At 41.0% G+C, this 16,186-nt stretch overlaps 1 protein-coding gene across 4 annotated transcripts in view; it reads left to right on the top strand.

Annotated features, from left to right (window-relative positions):
- rptor (regulatory associated protein of MTOR, complex 1) overlaps window positions 1-16,186 on the top strand; it is a 480,971-nt gene that overhangs the window by 261,377 nt on the left and 203,408 nt on the right. For all 4 annotated transcript variants that reach the window (XM_061880673.1, XM_061880675.1, XM_061880674.1 and 1 more), the window contains exon 13: window positions 5,668-5,751. In XM_061880673.1, the coding sequence (XP_061736657.1) occupies window positions 5,668-5,751 (84 nt within the window). The remainder of the gene's footprint in view (window positions 1-5,667; window positions 5,752-16,186) is intronic.

Raw genomic sequence — 16,186 nt, forward strand, 5'->3', positions numbered from 1 at the left:
GTGGTGGTAAGCTACATCTGTAGCCACAGCTGCCCTGGGGTAGACTGACGGAAGCCTGGCTGCCAGTTTGCTTACAGATGTAGCGACAAACTGTATTTAGTGACAGTGGTTTACTGAAGTGTTCCTGAGCCCATGTGGTGATATCCTTTAGATATTGTCGGTTTTTGATACAGTGACGTCTGAGGGACTGAAGGTCACGGTCATTCAATGTTGGTTTCCGGCCATGCCGCTTACGTGGAGTGATTTCTTCAGATTCTCTGAACCTTTTGATGATATTATGGACCGCAGATGTTGAAATCCCTAAATTTCTTGCAATTGCATTTTGAGAAACGTTGTTCTTAAACTGTTTGATTATTTGCTCACGCAGTTGTGGACAAAGGGGTGTACCTCGCCCCATCCTTTCTTGTGAAAGACTGAGCATTTTTTGGGAAGCTGTTTTTATACCCAATCATGGCACCCACCTGTTCCCAATTAGCCTGCACACCTGTGGGATGTTCCAAATAAGTATTTGATGAGCATTCCTCAACTTTATCAGTATTTATTGCCACCTTTCGCAACTTCTTCGTCACGTTTTGCTGGCATCAAATTCTAAAGTTAATGATTATTTGCAAAACAAAAATAAAGATTGTGTGTTTGAACATCAAATATGTTGTCTTTGTAGCATATTCAACTGAATATGGGTTGAAAATGATTTGCAAATCATTGTATTCTGTTTATATTTACATCTCACACAATTTCCCAACTGCTATGGAAACAGGGTTTGTAATTGGGGTGCCAGAACCTCTGTTCTGTGCATCAGCTGCTGGATTTGTCTGTCCTCCGCCCGCCGGGGCGTGCAGCTGTTGCGTTGTGCAGCACATCATGCGCAATGTGGCGATGTGCGAGTGGCAATTTCCCGCCGACTCAGCCCTCTGTTCGCAGTCCTGCCAGGACTAGTTAAGGGCCCGGGCGCAGGAGCCGTGGAGATGACGCGACATTATGCAGCGCGGTAATCTCCGCTGCTCGAAGCCCTCTCGCGTTATGGATGGACTCATAAACCTGGCCTTATCCATTTTGCATGCACTGAAATAAGACTGAAGATGAATCCATTCATATTACAATAATGGAAATGCACTCGCAAGCAAAGACTTCCAGTGGCCTTCAGTGATGTCCTACTGAGTCCGACTTCACCTCTCAAAATACCGTAATTGATGTCACTACAGGGACACGGCTGGAGATACTATGCAGAAACACACTTGCACACCACTGACTAGAGATGTCCGATAATGGCTTCTTTGCCGATATTCCGATATTGTCCAACTCTTAATTCCGATATCAACCAATACCGATATATACAGTGGTGGAATGAACACATTATTATGCCTAATTTATTTGTGATGCTCCGCTGGATGCATTAAACAATGTAACAAGGTTTTCCAAAACTTAAGTTATGGAACAAAAATGCCAACATGGCACTGCCATATTTACTATTGAAGTCACAAAGTGCATTAATTTTTTAACATGCTTCAAAACAGCAGATTGGAATTTGGGATATGCTCTCCTAATACCCACTACAACTATGGGAAATACTATACTTTGACTTCCACAAAGGGCATATTTTATTATTTTTTTTGATACATGCCTCAAAACAACAGCTACAAAAACAATGAAGGCACACAGTTTCAGTCCAGAGTATACTAGAGTCATAAAGTAAACAATAACATAGTCCTCTTTTAGTGCAAGACTGCCTGGCATACTGTATAATAGGAAAATATAAACTGGGCTCAATCTGCCCTGCTCTAATGTATTTGTATGAGTAACACAAATGTGCTGCAAGCTGGTGGTGAGTGCTTGAAGTGGCCTAGCAGTCAGCCAGAGCTTCTGAAAAGCTGCGTTGAGACAGGGCACCTCTGTTCACTGCAAGCTGCAAAGTGTGCACCATGCAGGACAGACTAGCCACACCAAACGCCACCGTCGTGCGTTGTCCCTGACCACAACGTGAGCTTTCGACTTGGGGTGGTTTTTGTTGTATTTTAGTTTTTTCTGGCGGAGTCTTTAAAGGGGAACATCATCACAATTTCAAAAGGGTTAAAAAAAATAAAAATCAGTTCCCAGTTGCTTGTTGTATTTTTTGAAGTTTTTTTCAAAATTTTACCGGTCTCGGAATATCCCTAAATAAAGCTTTAAAGTGCCTTATTTTCGCTATCTTCCAAAACACTATCCATTTCCCTGTGACGTCACACAGTGCTGCCAATGTAAACAAACAATGGGAATACCACAGCAAGATATAGTGACATTAGCTCGGATTCAGACTCGGATTTCAGCGACTTAAGCGATTCAATAGATTACGCATGTATTGAAACAGATGGTTGGAGTATGAAAGTATTGAAGAATAAACTGAAACTATTGAGCGAATAGCTATAGACGCTATTCATAGCCATAGCACGGCCGAATAGCTGCGTTAGCATCGCCGGTAAAATGTGCGGACCAAACGATCAGGACTTTGACATCTTGTGACACTGGAGCAACTAAAATCCGTCGATTGGTAAGTGTTTTTTTCGCATTAAATGTGGGTGGAAGGAAACGTAATATAGTTGCAAATGCATCTACAGGTTATCCATACATCTCTGTGCCATGTCTGCTTTACCACCGGCGGTAAATAGCATGTTAGCATCGATTAGCGTAGCATGTTAGCATCGATTAGCTGGCAGTCAACATCAACAAAACTCACCTTTGTGATTTCGTTGACTATCGTTGCAAATGCATCTGCAAGTTATCCATACCTCTCTTAGCATCGCCGGTAAAATGTGGAGACACTCCAGCACATTCAATGGGGGTCTGGCGGCAGACACTTTCGCATCTTCGGGCCAGTGGTGCAACTTGAATCCCTCCCTGTTAGTGTTGTTACACCCTCCGACAACACACCGACGAGGCATGATGTCTCCAAGGTTCCAAAAAAAAGTCAAAAAAACGGAAAAAACCAGAGCTGAGACCCGGTGTTTGTAATGTGTAGAAAATGAAAATGGCGGGTGTGTTACCTCGGCGACGTTACATTCTGACGTCATCGCCTCCAGCGCGATAAACAGAAAGGCGTTTACTTCGCCAAAATTCACCCATTTAGAGTTCGGAAATCGGTTAAAAAAATAGATGGTCTTTTTTCTGCACCATCAAGGTATATATTGACGCTTACATAGGTCTGGTGATAATGTTCCCCTTCAAGCGACAACTGTGTGGTACTATTTTTTTCTGGTGTTGGCTTTTCATCCATCTTCCGCTTGTATTCATCGTGTATCTCCTTATGATTCTTGAAGAGGTGGGAGATCAAATGGTTCCTATTAAAGGAAGACGTCTTGGTTCCTCCTCGCATAACCAACTTTTTGCCGTCATTGCAAATTGCCAGTTTTTTATCCGTCAGACACACTTTAAAATAATCCCAAACCATAGACATGGTGTCGTTAGTCAGTCACAGAGTGGGCTGGCTTGTTCGCCACGGCTACAGCACCGGCAACAACACACTCTTGTTGTTATGCTCGCGGCGGTTTGATGAGGTCATCAAACGTCACCAGTAAACCTTTCATAGTGCAGTCATCAACTCCTGTGTTGTGTGTAGGAGAGGGCAGATAATTTCCGATATTACATTTTAAAGCATTTATCGGCCGATAATATCGTGTCTCTACTCAAGTGCGTGCTCTTTCAGTCAGTTAGTGCGAATATAAACAGCCCGGCTCTCAGCCCCATTTTTTTTAATTGTAATTTTGAATAATTTAACTGAATGTGCATGAACACACACATGAAACACTTAAAGCTGCAAGCAGCGATGGACGGGATCGCTTTGGCTGCTGCTGCCGCGACCGAAGCCTGGATAAGCGTTAGCTAGCCGGCAGCCATCTTAACAAATGTTTCACACGAGGGTGAAGCACAACTAATGCCATCCATCCATCCATTTTCTACCGCGTATTCCCTTTGGGGTCGCGGGGTGGGGCTGTTGCCCATCCATCCATCCATTTCCTACCGCTTATTCCCTTTGGGGTCGCGGGAGGGCGCTGGTGCCTATCTCAGCAACAATTGGGCGGAAGGTGGCGTACACCCTGGACAATTCGCCACCTCATCGCAGGCAAAACTAATGGACAATTGATAATACAATAGAGATATATTTATGTAGTAACCCTGGAATATGAATAACTACCGAACAAAGGTGATTTATTTATTGTTCGCAAACAATAATTTTAGCTAAACCACAATAGAAAAAAAGCATACAGCTCTTACCTTGGATGCAATCCAGAGTGAACGAGAGATGGACAGGACAGACAATTTTTATATGAACAAAGAGCCAATCACAGCCCTTCAATCAGAAACCTCATATATGTTCATAATAGGAATGTAAATATTAATACTATTATTGCTAATATGAATATTAATGTAATCCATCCATCTTTTTTACTACTGCTTATTCCCTTTGGGGTTGTGGGGGGCGCTGGTGCCTATCTCAGCTACAATCAGACGGAAGGCAGTGTGCACCCTGGACAAGTCGCTACCTCATCGCAGGGCCAACACAGATAGACAGACAACACTCACATTCACACACTAGGGACCATTTAGTGTTGCCAATCAACCTATCCCCAGGTGCATGTCTTTGGAGGTGGGAGGAAGCCGGAGTACCCGGAGGGAACCCACGCAGTCACGGGGAGAACATGCAAACTCCACACAGAAAGATCCCGAGCCCGGGATTGAACCGTGACTACTCAGGACCTTCGTATTGTGAAACCGTGAAGCCCTATTAATGTAATATGAATGTTGATATTATTCAAATATTGTGTCACTGGCGCGTTCATGCCATTTATAAGATTACATACTGGGAGCGGAATGAAAAAAAAAAAGGATTAGTTCTCTGTGTGAGCACACGGCGGCCGTCGTGTTTGGAGGAAGAAGAATACTGAGTTGCATCCCAAGAACACCATACCTACTGTGAAGCATGGAGGTGGAAACATCATGCTTTGGGGCTGTTTTTCTGCTAAGGGGACAGGACGATTGAAAGAAAGAATGAATGGGGGCCCATGTATCATGAGATTTTGAGCCAAAACCTCCTTCCATCAGTGAGAGCTTTGAATGGTTGACCAAATACTTATTTTCCACTATAATTTACAAATATAAATTCTTTAAAATTCCTACAATGTGAATTCCTGGATTTTTTTTTTCACATTCTGTCTCTCACAGTTGAAGTGTACCTATGATGAAAATTACAGACCTTTGTCGTCATTTTAAGTGGGAGAAATTTGCTTAATCGGTGGCTGACTAAATACTTTTTTGCCCCACTGTATGTGGGAGGGTGTGCACGTTCCTCCATATGCTCCTTCCCACACACACCGTGGGACGGTGACTTTGGGTTTTTCCGCCCTTCCACTTGCACACAATGCAGAATGTGTCCAAAACAACAAACATTCGCACTTGTGTAGCCCTAAATAGTGTTTGTACATAGTCCCTGTGGTCACACATACGTATTGCCAAGTGGAAATATCACTAAAGAGGACATCCCTCTAAACAAAAACAAAAACAAGCGTTGTCTGGTGCCAGCATGGAGGTTGGACCATCTGTTTACTCCACTTCCTTGACGTGTTCCTTCTTTCCCTTGCAGTTTTTTTTTCATCCTTCTCTGGTCTTTTAGCCACTGAACTTTATTTTTCTCATTAGGTCCTCCTGAGTCAAGTGCACAGGCTTCGGGCTCTTGACCTTCTTGGACGCTTTCTGGATCTTGGACCCTGGGCTGTCAGTCTGGTAGGTTTAACTTCTTCTTTGTCCGTCACTTTAACCACAGATGCTTGGTCACTTTGTAGATTCCACTTTTCATTCGTCCATCCATGTTCCATACCACTTTACATCGTTACGGTCACAGGTTAGCGAGAGCCTCGGGCGACACCCTGGATTGGTCGTCAGGCAGTCTCAGGGCACACATGGCAACCTTTTACACCACCAGTCAGACCTATGGACAATTTTAAAGTTTCGATGTAAGGCGATGTTTTGGGGAATGTGGGAGGAAGTTGGGGTTCCCAGAGGAAAAACTGCGCACAGAAGAGGAGAACAGTCATGATCTGTGGCCGGATCATGTTTTGTTTAGGTATGTTCTGTTAGTTTTGGACTCCCTGAGCTAAGTTTATTTTAGTTACCGTGGGTACTAATTGGTTTCACCTGCCTCTGATTAGTGTTCGGTACGTTCACCTGCTGCCGAGCACTAATCAGAGAGTTATTTATTCACGTTGCTTGCCACACTTGGTGTGGCGTCATTGTTTGCTGCAAGCAACAGACACATGGGTTTATGTCGTGTTTCAATGTTTTTAAGTTCTTAGCTTCACGTGCGACCTTTGGTTTGCTTCCATTTTTTTGGTATGTGTTATGATTTGTAAAGATTAAATTATATCCTACCTTCACGCTGCCGTCCGAAATTGTCCTTCTGCATTCTAGGAGAACAACCCCGCAGTAAGCTGCTACCCAAACTGTGACAGGGTCATACACATTTCACACAGAGATGCCCATTCCAACATAATATATTATATAGCTATGTATTTTATATACATGCATATATTGTATATGTATAATATGCATATATTTAATATATATGCATCCAATTCAATTGAATTACGTATTTAAAATAGGGATAGCACATATCAATGAACACAGCCAAGGCTAAATGCATTTATATATATATATATATATATATATATATATATATATATATATATATATATATATATATATATATATATATATATAAATGCATTTAGCCTTGGCTGTGTTCATTGATAGGGCTTCACGGTGGAAGAGGGGTTAGTGCGTCTGCCTCACAATACGAAGTTCCTGCAGTCCTGGGTTCAAATCCAGGCTCGGGATCTTTCTGTGTGGAGTTTGCATGTTCTCCCCGTGAATGCGTGGTTTCCCTCCGGGTACTCCGGCTTCCTCCCACTTCCAAAGACATGCACCTGGGGATAGGTTGATTGGCAACACTAAATTGGCCCTAGTGTGTGAATGTGAGTGTGAATGTTGTCTGTCTATCTGTGTTGGCCCTGCGATGAGGTGGCGACTTGTCCAGGGTGTACCCTGCCTTCCGCCCGATTGTAGCTGAGATAGGCGCCAGCGCCCCCCGCGACCCCGAAAGGGAATAAGCGGTAGAAAATGGATGGATGGATATATATATATATATATATATAGATATATATATATATATATATGTATGGGCTGGGCAACGATTAAAAATTTTAATCGAAGTTAATCGCACTATTTCTCCGATTAATCGCGATTAACTGCATTGTATACGCAAAGCCCAATAATGAATTCAAAAGTAGTGTGTAGTGCACCTTTATTGGAATATTCTCCCACATGAACAAAAGCGCCAAAACATTTGTTGTGCAAACACAATTTAAATCAGTCCTTGTTAAACAGTAGCAGTTAGATAGCATATTTTATGAAAATCAACTCAAAAAATTTAAATACACACATTTAAGCTTATTTCCAGTGCCAGGGTATTTAAGTTATCCTGTTTGTTATGGAAAATAAATATAATCTACATACAAATCTCTGAGCCACATCATAACATCTGAACAGACAATTTCTGAGGTAACAGCAGAAACATTTTTTTTTATCAGGGATCTTATGTTTAAAAAAACTATATTATAGGTAGTGGGCTGTTTTAGGGAATTTTTGATCAAATTATCCGTAGTAGCAATATTAATAATGTTGTGTTTATTCTGCGTAGTGCACTTAAAATAATTATGACCATATCTAGGAATTGAAATGATGGGAATTTTCCGATTGTTTGCTTGGTGCTTTGATAAACTAAACGCATCATATACATGGTACTATATTGTGATGTTATGAGCCAGGGAAAAAATGAACTACCCTACCCAGCATGCAACACAACCGGTATAGGTTGTGTCGCCATGACGGCAGCTTGTATGTTGTGATATGCCCGCTCTGAAAGCAAACGTTAAGAACTCAGCCAACACTCCTCGTCTGCATTATTCATAAATAGACAACACAAATACTCCGCTGCTTCACAGGCCGCTGGATGTAGCCGGCAAAGTATTCCCATGCTAGCTAGCCGGTCTAGCAAGCACGCGTCATTCAGTCCAAAACGGCCGATCTATCCACATCCAGAATTGTCTGGCGGTCATAAGTGATCCCGGAGTGACCACGCTGTAAGCCAGCCATGAAATTTGCAGAATTGTCCGGTATTTTTGCCAAATGTTCCATCTTTACCAAGAGCCCCTCGACACCGGGCGACGCCATCTTGTTAAGAAAAGGCGTTAACAAAATAAAAGCATGTAAACAACATACGCAAATGTGGAATAAAATAATTGTCGGCGTTAATAGATTGATGAGTTAACTCGTAATTAACGCATTAATTTGCCCACCCCTAATATATATATATATATATATATATATATATATATATATATATATATATATATAGTCAGGTTCAAACACTGATGACATCTATTAAAAAGACAAGAAGCAAGGAATCATGCGGAGACAGAGAGTTCGATTTGACTCAATGAGGAGAGACGTTTGGAATTGCACGCTCAGTTACAATCTCCCACTACGCTCTGAGCTAACAGTCCCACGCGATCCTCTATTTATTTGGAAGGTTCCCGGTCACATCACTGAGGCCGCCTCTATAAGGAGTGGCCACACATTTCATGCAAATCAGCTCCGTCCGCGTGCTGTCGTCTAATCTTCGTTGAGGTCCTTGAAGTCCTTGGCTGTTAGTGGGCTATGACAAACAAAATATCTGCGACGAGGCAACCCTTCATATTGATTGATTGATACTTTTATTAGTAGATCGCACAGTTCAGTACATATCCCGTACAATTGACCACTAAATGGTAACACCCGAATAAGTTTTTCAACTTGTTCAAGTAGGGGTCCACGTTAATCAATTCATATGCCGTAGATTATAACAAGTTTTATCCTTGCACGGATAGAAAAAGTACAGCTTGAGCACAATAGCTAATAAATATAAAGGACTTTAAGCATAAGAGTTGTGTGATAACTTACACATAACCATTCTAACATTTCCCTTCTGTTTATCACATAACTTCCCCAGAATATTATTATCCTTAATAACTTTTTCTTGCGATTTTTAGTTAATAGTTCATTTCCCTAGGGCCAAGTTATGTTTACACTCAGAGTTCAATATCACTTTCTCTACCAGGGTCTGGAAACAGATCAAGAACACCGATAAGTATCCCCGTCATCAGATCTTTCTTGTCGTCTGCCAGAAGGTGCAGCTCTACAGTTCTATCTGGGCTAATCGCTGTGGTAATTAGACGGTTAAGCAGAGAACGCAGACAGGGAATACAACGACATCCACACAACGTCAGTATTGCTGCAAACACAGCCACCGATACTAAATTGACAATACCAAGACTTGTATTTGCCATACTCATCCAACCATCCATCCCACATAGAAGAGTGCTCTTTCAATATAAGACGCTAGTTTTTTCCTGCCCTTTGAACGTTGCAGCTAACGGGCATAACCTTTTGTGTTCAATAGTTTTTATTATACCCAAGCAGAGACACTGAATAGGTGTGTTATCCTTTGTGCTATGGCGCCATCTTTTGAACGAGTTCACTCACTGCAAGTGCTGCAGTGTCCTTCCATTTAGCGCTTTCAATCAAAGCGAGTGTTCTAGCCGTCCATAGCGTTTTTACTCGTATGGATCTTTGATTCATTACTTCAAGCAAGGTTTGTAAGTTTACCAACAACTATTACTGTTTATACTTATTAAACGGAAAGTATTCAGACCGCTTTAAATTTTGTATTTATTTTTTTCTGTTTTATTGCAGCTTTTTGCTATAATCAAAACAGTTATTTTTTTATATTCTGACTAATGTACACACAGCACTCCATATTGACAGAAAAAAACAGAAATGTAGAAATGTTTGCAAATGTATGAAAAAAAACCCTCAAAAATCACATATGCAGAAATGTAGAAATGTTTGCGAATGTATGAAAAAAAAACTCAAAAATCACATATGTACTTACAGTCACGGTCAAAAGTTTACATTCACTTATAAAGAACGTAATATGCATAACATAATGGAGTTTGGTTCTCTTATGAATTAATTGAAAATGTGAGCAAATGTGCTGGGTCAAAAGTATACATACAGCAATGTTAATATTTGCTTACATGTCCCTTGGCAAGTTTCACTGCAATAAGGCTCTTTTGGTAGCCATCCACAAGCTTCTGGCAAGCTTCTGGTTGATTTTTTGATCACTCTTCTTAAAAAAAGTTGGTGCAGTTCAGCTGAATGTGTCGGTTTTCTGACATGGACTTGTTTCTTCAGCATTGTCCACACGTTTAAATCAGGACTTTGGGAACGCCATTCTAAAACCTTCATTCTAGCCTGAGTTAACCATTCCTTTACCACTTGTGAGGTGTGTTTGGGGTCATTGTCCTGTTGGAACACCCGACTGGGTACAAAAGACCCAACCTCCGGGCTGATGAATTTTGGTTTTCCTGAAGAATTTGGAGGTAATCCTCCTTTTTTATTGTCCCACTTACTCTCTGTAAAGCACCCGTTTCTTTGGCAGCAAATCAGGCATAGACCATAATACAACCACCACCATGCTCCGCTGTAGGGATGGTACTGGCCTGGTAACGAGCGCTGCCTGGTTTTCTCCAAACATGATGCCTGGGAGTCACGCCAAGGTGTTCAATCTTTGTCTCCTCAGTCCAGATAATTATTTTCCCTCATGGTCTGAAAGTCTTTTAGGTGCATTTTGGCAAACGTTTTAGGAAGACATGGCTCCGTCTGGCAACTATAACACATAGGCCTGATTGGTGGATTACTGCAGAGATGGTTGTCTTCTGGAAGGTTCATCTCTCTCCACAGAGGAATTATCTAGCTCTGACCATCTGGTTCTTAGTCACCTCCCTAAACAGACTAAGATGAATGCAGCAATATACAGATACATCCTGGATGAAAACCAACACTTTCCATCTTGTGGCGTCGTGTTCAAAAATATAAATGTATATATATATGTATATACGTGCGTGTGCGTGTGCGTGTGCGTGTGTGTGTGTGTGTGTGTGTGTGAGTGTGTGTGTGTGTGTGTGTGTGTGTGTGTGTGTGTGTGTGTGTGTGTGTGCGTGCGTGCGTGCGTGCGTGCGTGCGTGCGTGCGTGCGTGCGTGCGTGCGTGCGTGCGTGCGTGCGTGCGTGCGTGCGTGCGTGCGTGCGTGCGTGCGTGCGTGCGTGCGTGCGTGCGTGCGTGCGTGCGTGCGTGCGTGCGTGCGAGTGTGTGTGTGTGTGTGCGCGCGCGCGTGCGTGCGTGCGTGCGTGTGTGTGTGTTCTGGCAATGCTGACTTAATGGGGACATCGCTCTGTTTACACACTTCTAGGGGAACTCTGACGGTATGGGGACCAAAAAAACAGGTCCCCGAAAGGGAAATCTTTTTAAATGATAGTCAGATCCATTCTGAAGATACTTAAGTGATTTTTAAGCTTTGGTCCATAAAACACGTTTATTTAGAAGTAAACATGTTTAACATCAAATTTGAACTTTTTGAAATTTTAAATTTAAAGCTTTTCTTGTTAAATGGCGACTGGTATTGGGTAAAATTCCAACTTTTATAATAATGTTGCGCAAATGTTCAGTTTCTCTTAAAAACGTTTGTCTTGCGTTGAGCAAAATGATGACTTTTATTATAATACGGCCAAAATTCTAAGTTTTTCTTGTGAAATTCCAACTGATTTTTCACAACAAACTTTTTTAATGTTGGCTTTGTATGTATTTAGAATTGATGTTGTAAATGCACATCTTTATATATCTAGAAAGGGTGGTCATAGACATTTTTTGGAGGCCTTAAGAAGGTAATAAATACAAGTGTGTGCGTGCGTGTGTGTTCTGGCAATGCTGACTTAATGGGGACATCGCTCTGTTTACACACTTGTAGGGGAACTCTGACTGTATGAGGACCAAAAAAAACAGGTCCCCGAAAGGGAAACCTTTTTAAATGATAGTCAGATCCATTCTGAAGATGCCTAAGTGATTGTTAAGCTTTGGCCAATTAAACACGTTTATTTAGAAGTAAACATGTTTAACATCAAATTTGAACTTTTTTAAATTTTAAATTTAAAGCTTTTCTTGTTAAATGGCGACTGGTATTGAGTAAAATTCCAACTTTTATAACAATATTGCGCAAATGTTCAGTTTTTCTTATAAAAGTTTGACTTGCGTTGAGCAAATTGATGACTTTTATTATAATACGTCCAAAATTCTAAGTTTTTCTTGTGAAATCCAACTGATTTTTCACAACAAACTTTTTTAATGTTGGCTTTGTATGTATTTAGAATTGATGTTGTAAATGCACATCTTTATATATCTAGAAAGGGTGGTCCTAGACATTTTTTGGAGGCCTTAAGAAGGTAATAAATACAAGTGCGTGCGTGCGTGTGTGTGTGTGTTCTGGCAATGCTGACTTAATGGGGAGCTCGCTCTGTTTACACACTTCTAGGGGAACTATGACGGTATGGGGACCAAAAAAACAGGTCCCCGAAAGGAAAATCTTTTTAAATGATAGTCAGATCCATTCTGAAGATGCCTAAGTGATTGTTAAGCTTTGGCCAATTAAACACGTTTATTTAGAAGTAAACATGTTTAACATCAAATATGAACTTTTTGAAATTTTAAATTTAAAGCTTTTCTTGTTAAATTGCGACTGGTATTGAGTAAAATTCCAACTTTTATAATAATATTGCGCAAATGTTCAGTTTTTCTTATAAAAGTTTGACTTGCGTTGAACAAAATGATGACTTTTATTATAATACGGCCAAAATTCTAAGTTTTTCTTGTGAAATTCCAACAGATTTTTCACAACAAACTTTTTTAATGTTGGCTTTGTATGTATTTATAATTTATGTTGTAAATGCACATCTTTATATATCTAGAAAGGGTGGTCCTAGACATTTTTTGGAGGCCTTAAGAAGGTAATAAATACAAGTGTGTGCGTGCTTGCGTGTGTGTTCTGGCAATGCTGACTTAATGGGGACATCGCTCTGTTTACACACTTGTAGGGGAACTCTGACAGTATGAGGACCAAAAAAAACAGGTCCCCGAAAGGGAAACCTTTTTAAATGATAGTCAGATCCATTCTGAAGATGCCTAAGTGATTTTTAAGCTTTGGCCAATTAAACACGTTTATTTAGAAGTAAACATGTTTAACATCAAATTTGAACTTTTCGAAATTTTAAATTTAAAGCTTTTCTTGTTAAATGGCGACTGGTTTTGAGTAAAATTCCAACTTTTATAATAATATTGCGCAAATGTTCAGTTTTTCTTATAAAAGTTTGACTTGCGTTGAGCAAAATGATGACTTTTATTATAAAACGGGCAAAATTCAAAGTTTTTCTTGTGAAATCCAACTGATTTTTCACAACAAACTTTTTTAATGTTGGCTTTGTATGTATTTAGAATTGATGTTGTAAATGCACATCTTTATATATCTAGAAAGGGTGGTCCTAGACATTTTTTGGAGGCCTTAAGAAGGTAGCAAATACAAGTGTGCGTGCGTGTTCTGAAAATGCTGACTTAATGGGGACATCGCTCTGTTTACACCAGGGGTCTCAAACTCAAATTACCTGATGGCCACTGGATGCGGAAACTGGATGAGGCTGGGCCGCGAGAAAAGATTTCTAAAAAAAAAATCTAACATGCATTTTTTAATGAATTCACCGTCTTTGATTGGCTTTCCCGCCCTAGCAACATACTTGCCATACTCTCGTGATCTTCCCGGGAAACACCCGAATATCAGTGCCCCTCCCGACAATCTCCCGGGGCAATCGTTGTCCCGGTGGAAACCGGGAGAACATTTATTAAGGACGTGCCGTGATGACACTGCCTTAAGTGTCCTCTACAACCTGCCGTCTCGTCCCGCTTTTCCACTATGCATACAGTGTGCAGTGTCCAATAGGAGGAGGGGTTGTGGGAGGCGGAGGTGTATATTGTAGCCCGGAAGAGTTAGTGCTGCATGGGATTCTGGGTATTTGTTCTGTTGTGTTACAGTGCGGATGTTTTCTCAAAATGTGTTTGTTATCTTGTTTGGTGTTGGTTCACAGAGTGGCGCATATTTGTAACAGTGATAAAGTTGTTTGTACGGCCACCCTCAGTGTGATCTGTATGGCTGTTGACCAACTATGTCTTGCAGTCGCTGACTGCATCTACAGAAGCCAAATACAACATGCTGTTTGTACAGGTTGTAGAGGACAGTAAAGACAGTGCCTCCACTGTGCCCCCTTAATAATGTTGTGTGGGTGAAATTCGGGAGAATGATTACCCCTGGAGGGGCACTGAAAATTGGGAGTCTCCCGGAAAAATCGAGGGTATACAAGTATGACGCTGTAAAGCGCCTTTTATATAAAACTCGCGGGCCGCGCCAACATTAAATTTTCACATCAAGGTGCGGGCCGCATAATAACGTCCGCGTGTTTGAGACCCCTGGTTTACAAAGTCACTTTTAGGGTACTTCTGACGGTATGGGGACCAAATAACAGGTCTCCTAAAGGGAAACATTTTTAAATGATTTGCTTTAACATTTAAGTGGTGAAACTTCCTAAAAGAGGACAACTGTAGTGCTGTATTCTGAGGATCATGTCATAATTAATTTGAACTTTTTTTTTTTAAATGGTCCTCAGTTGTCACGTACAAATTTGTGTGAATTATGCAAAATTATTTTTAATTTTGTCCCCATGAACCATATTAACTTTTTTTCCCCAGAATGATCAGCACATTACTTCATCAATCCAGAGATTTAAAGACGTGTATGAGCTAACTGGGCAGTGGACATTTTACCAATTTTTTTTTTTTTATGTCTCCACAACCTGTAGAAAGGGTGGTCCCCACAAGTCCTGATCAACAACTTGGTCCCTATTCCAAATGATATCCAGTGTGTGTGTGTGTGTGTGTGTTATATATTGTAGTTTCTTCAAAATAGCCACCCTTTGCCTTGATTACTGTTTTCTCTCGATGAGCTTGAAGAGGTAGTCACCTGAAATGTTTTTCACTTCACAGGTGTCACAGTTTTGATTCTTCAGTGACAATCTACAATGTAAAGAGTCATGAAAATAAAGAAAAACACATTAAAGGGGAACATTATCACAATTTCAAAAGGGTTAAAAACAATAAAAATCAGTTCCCTGTGGCTTGTTGTATTTTTTGAAGTTTTTTTCAAAATGTTACTGGTCCCGTAATATCCCTGAAAAAGCTTTTTCGCTATTTGCGATGCCACCATCTATTTCCCTGTGACGTCATTCAGTGCTGCCAATGTAAACAAACAATCACGAATAGCACAGCAAGATATAGCGACATTAGCTCGGATTCAGACTCGGATTTCAGCGGCTTAAGCGATTCAACTGATTACGGATGTATTGACACAGATGGTTGGAGTATTAAAGTATTGAGGAAGAAACTGAAGCTATTGAGCGAATAGCTATTGACGCTATTCATAGCCATAGCATTGCCGAATAGCTGCGTTAGCATAGCCGGTAAAATGTGCGGACAAAACGATCAGGACTTTTGCATCTTGTGACACTGGAGCAACTTAAATCCTTCGATTGGTAAGTGTTTTTTTCGCATAAAATGTGGGTGGAAGGAAACGTAATATAGTTGCAAATGCATCTGCAGGTTATCCGTACATCTCTGTGCCATGTCTGCTTTAGCACCGCCGGTAAATAGCATGTTAGCATCGATTAGCGTAGCATGTTAGCATCGATTAGCTGGCAGTTAACATCAACAAAACTCACCTTTGTGATTTCGTTGACTTTATGGTTGCAAATGCATCTGCAGGTTATCCATACATCTCTGTGCCATGTCTGCTTTAGCACCGCCGGTAAATAGCATGTTAGCGTCGATTAGCGTAGCATGTTAGCATCGATTAGCTGCCAGTCACGCCGCAACCAAATATGTCTGATTAGCACATAAGTCAACATCAACAAAACTCACCTTTCTGATTTCGTTGACTTTATGGTTTCAAATGCATTTGCAGGTTATCCATACATCTCTGTGCCATGTCTGTCATCGCCGGTAAAATGTGGAGACACTCTGGCACATTCAATGGGGGTCTGGCGGCAGACACTTTCGCATCTTCGGGCCAGTGGTGCAACTTGAATCCCTCCATGTTAGTGTTGTTACACCCTCCGACAACACACCGATGAGGC

This window comes from Nerophis ophidion, linkage group LG20 (assembly GCF_033978795.1).
Source record: "Nerophis ophidion isolate RoL-2023_Sa linkage group LG20, RoL_Noph_v1.0, whole genome shotgun sequence".
NCBI classification, from domain to species: Eukaryota; Metazoa; Chordata; class Actinopteri; order Syngnathiformes; family Syngnathidae; genus Nerophis; species Nerophis ophidion.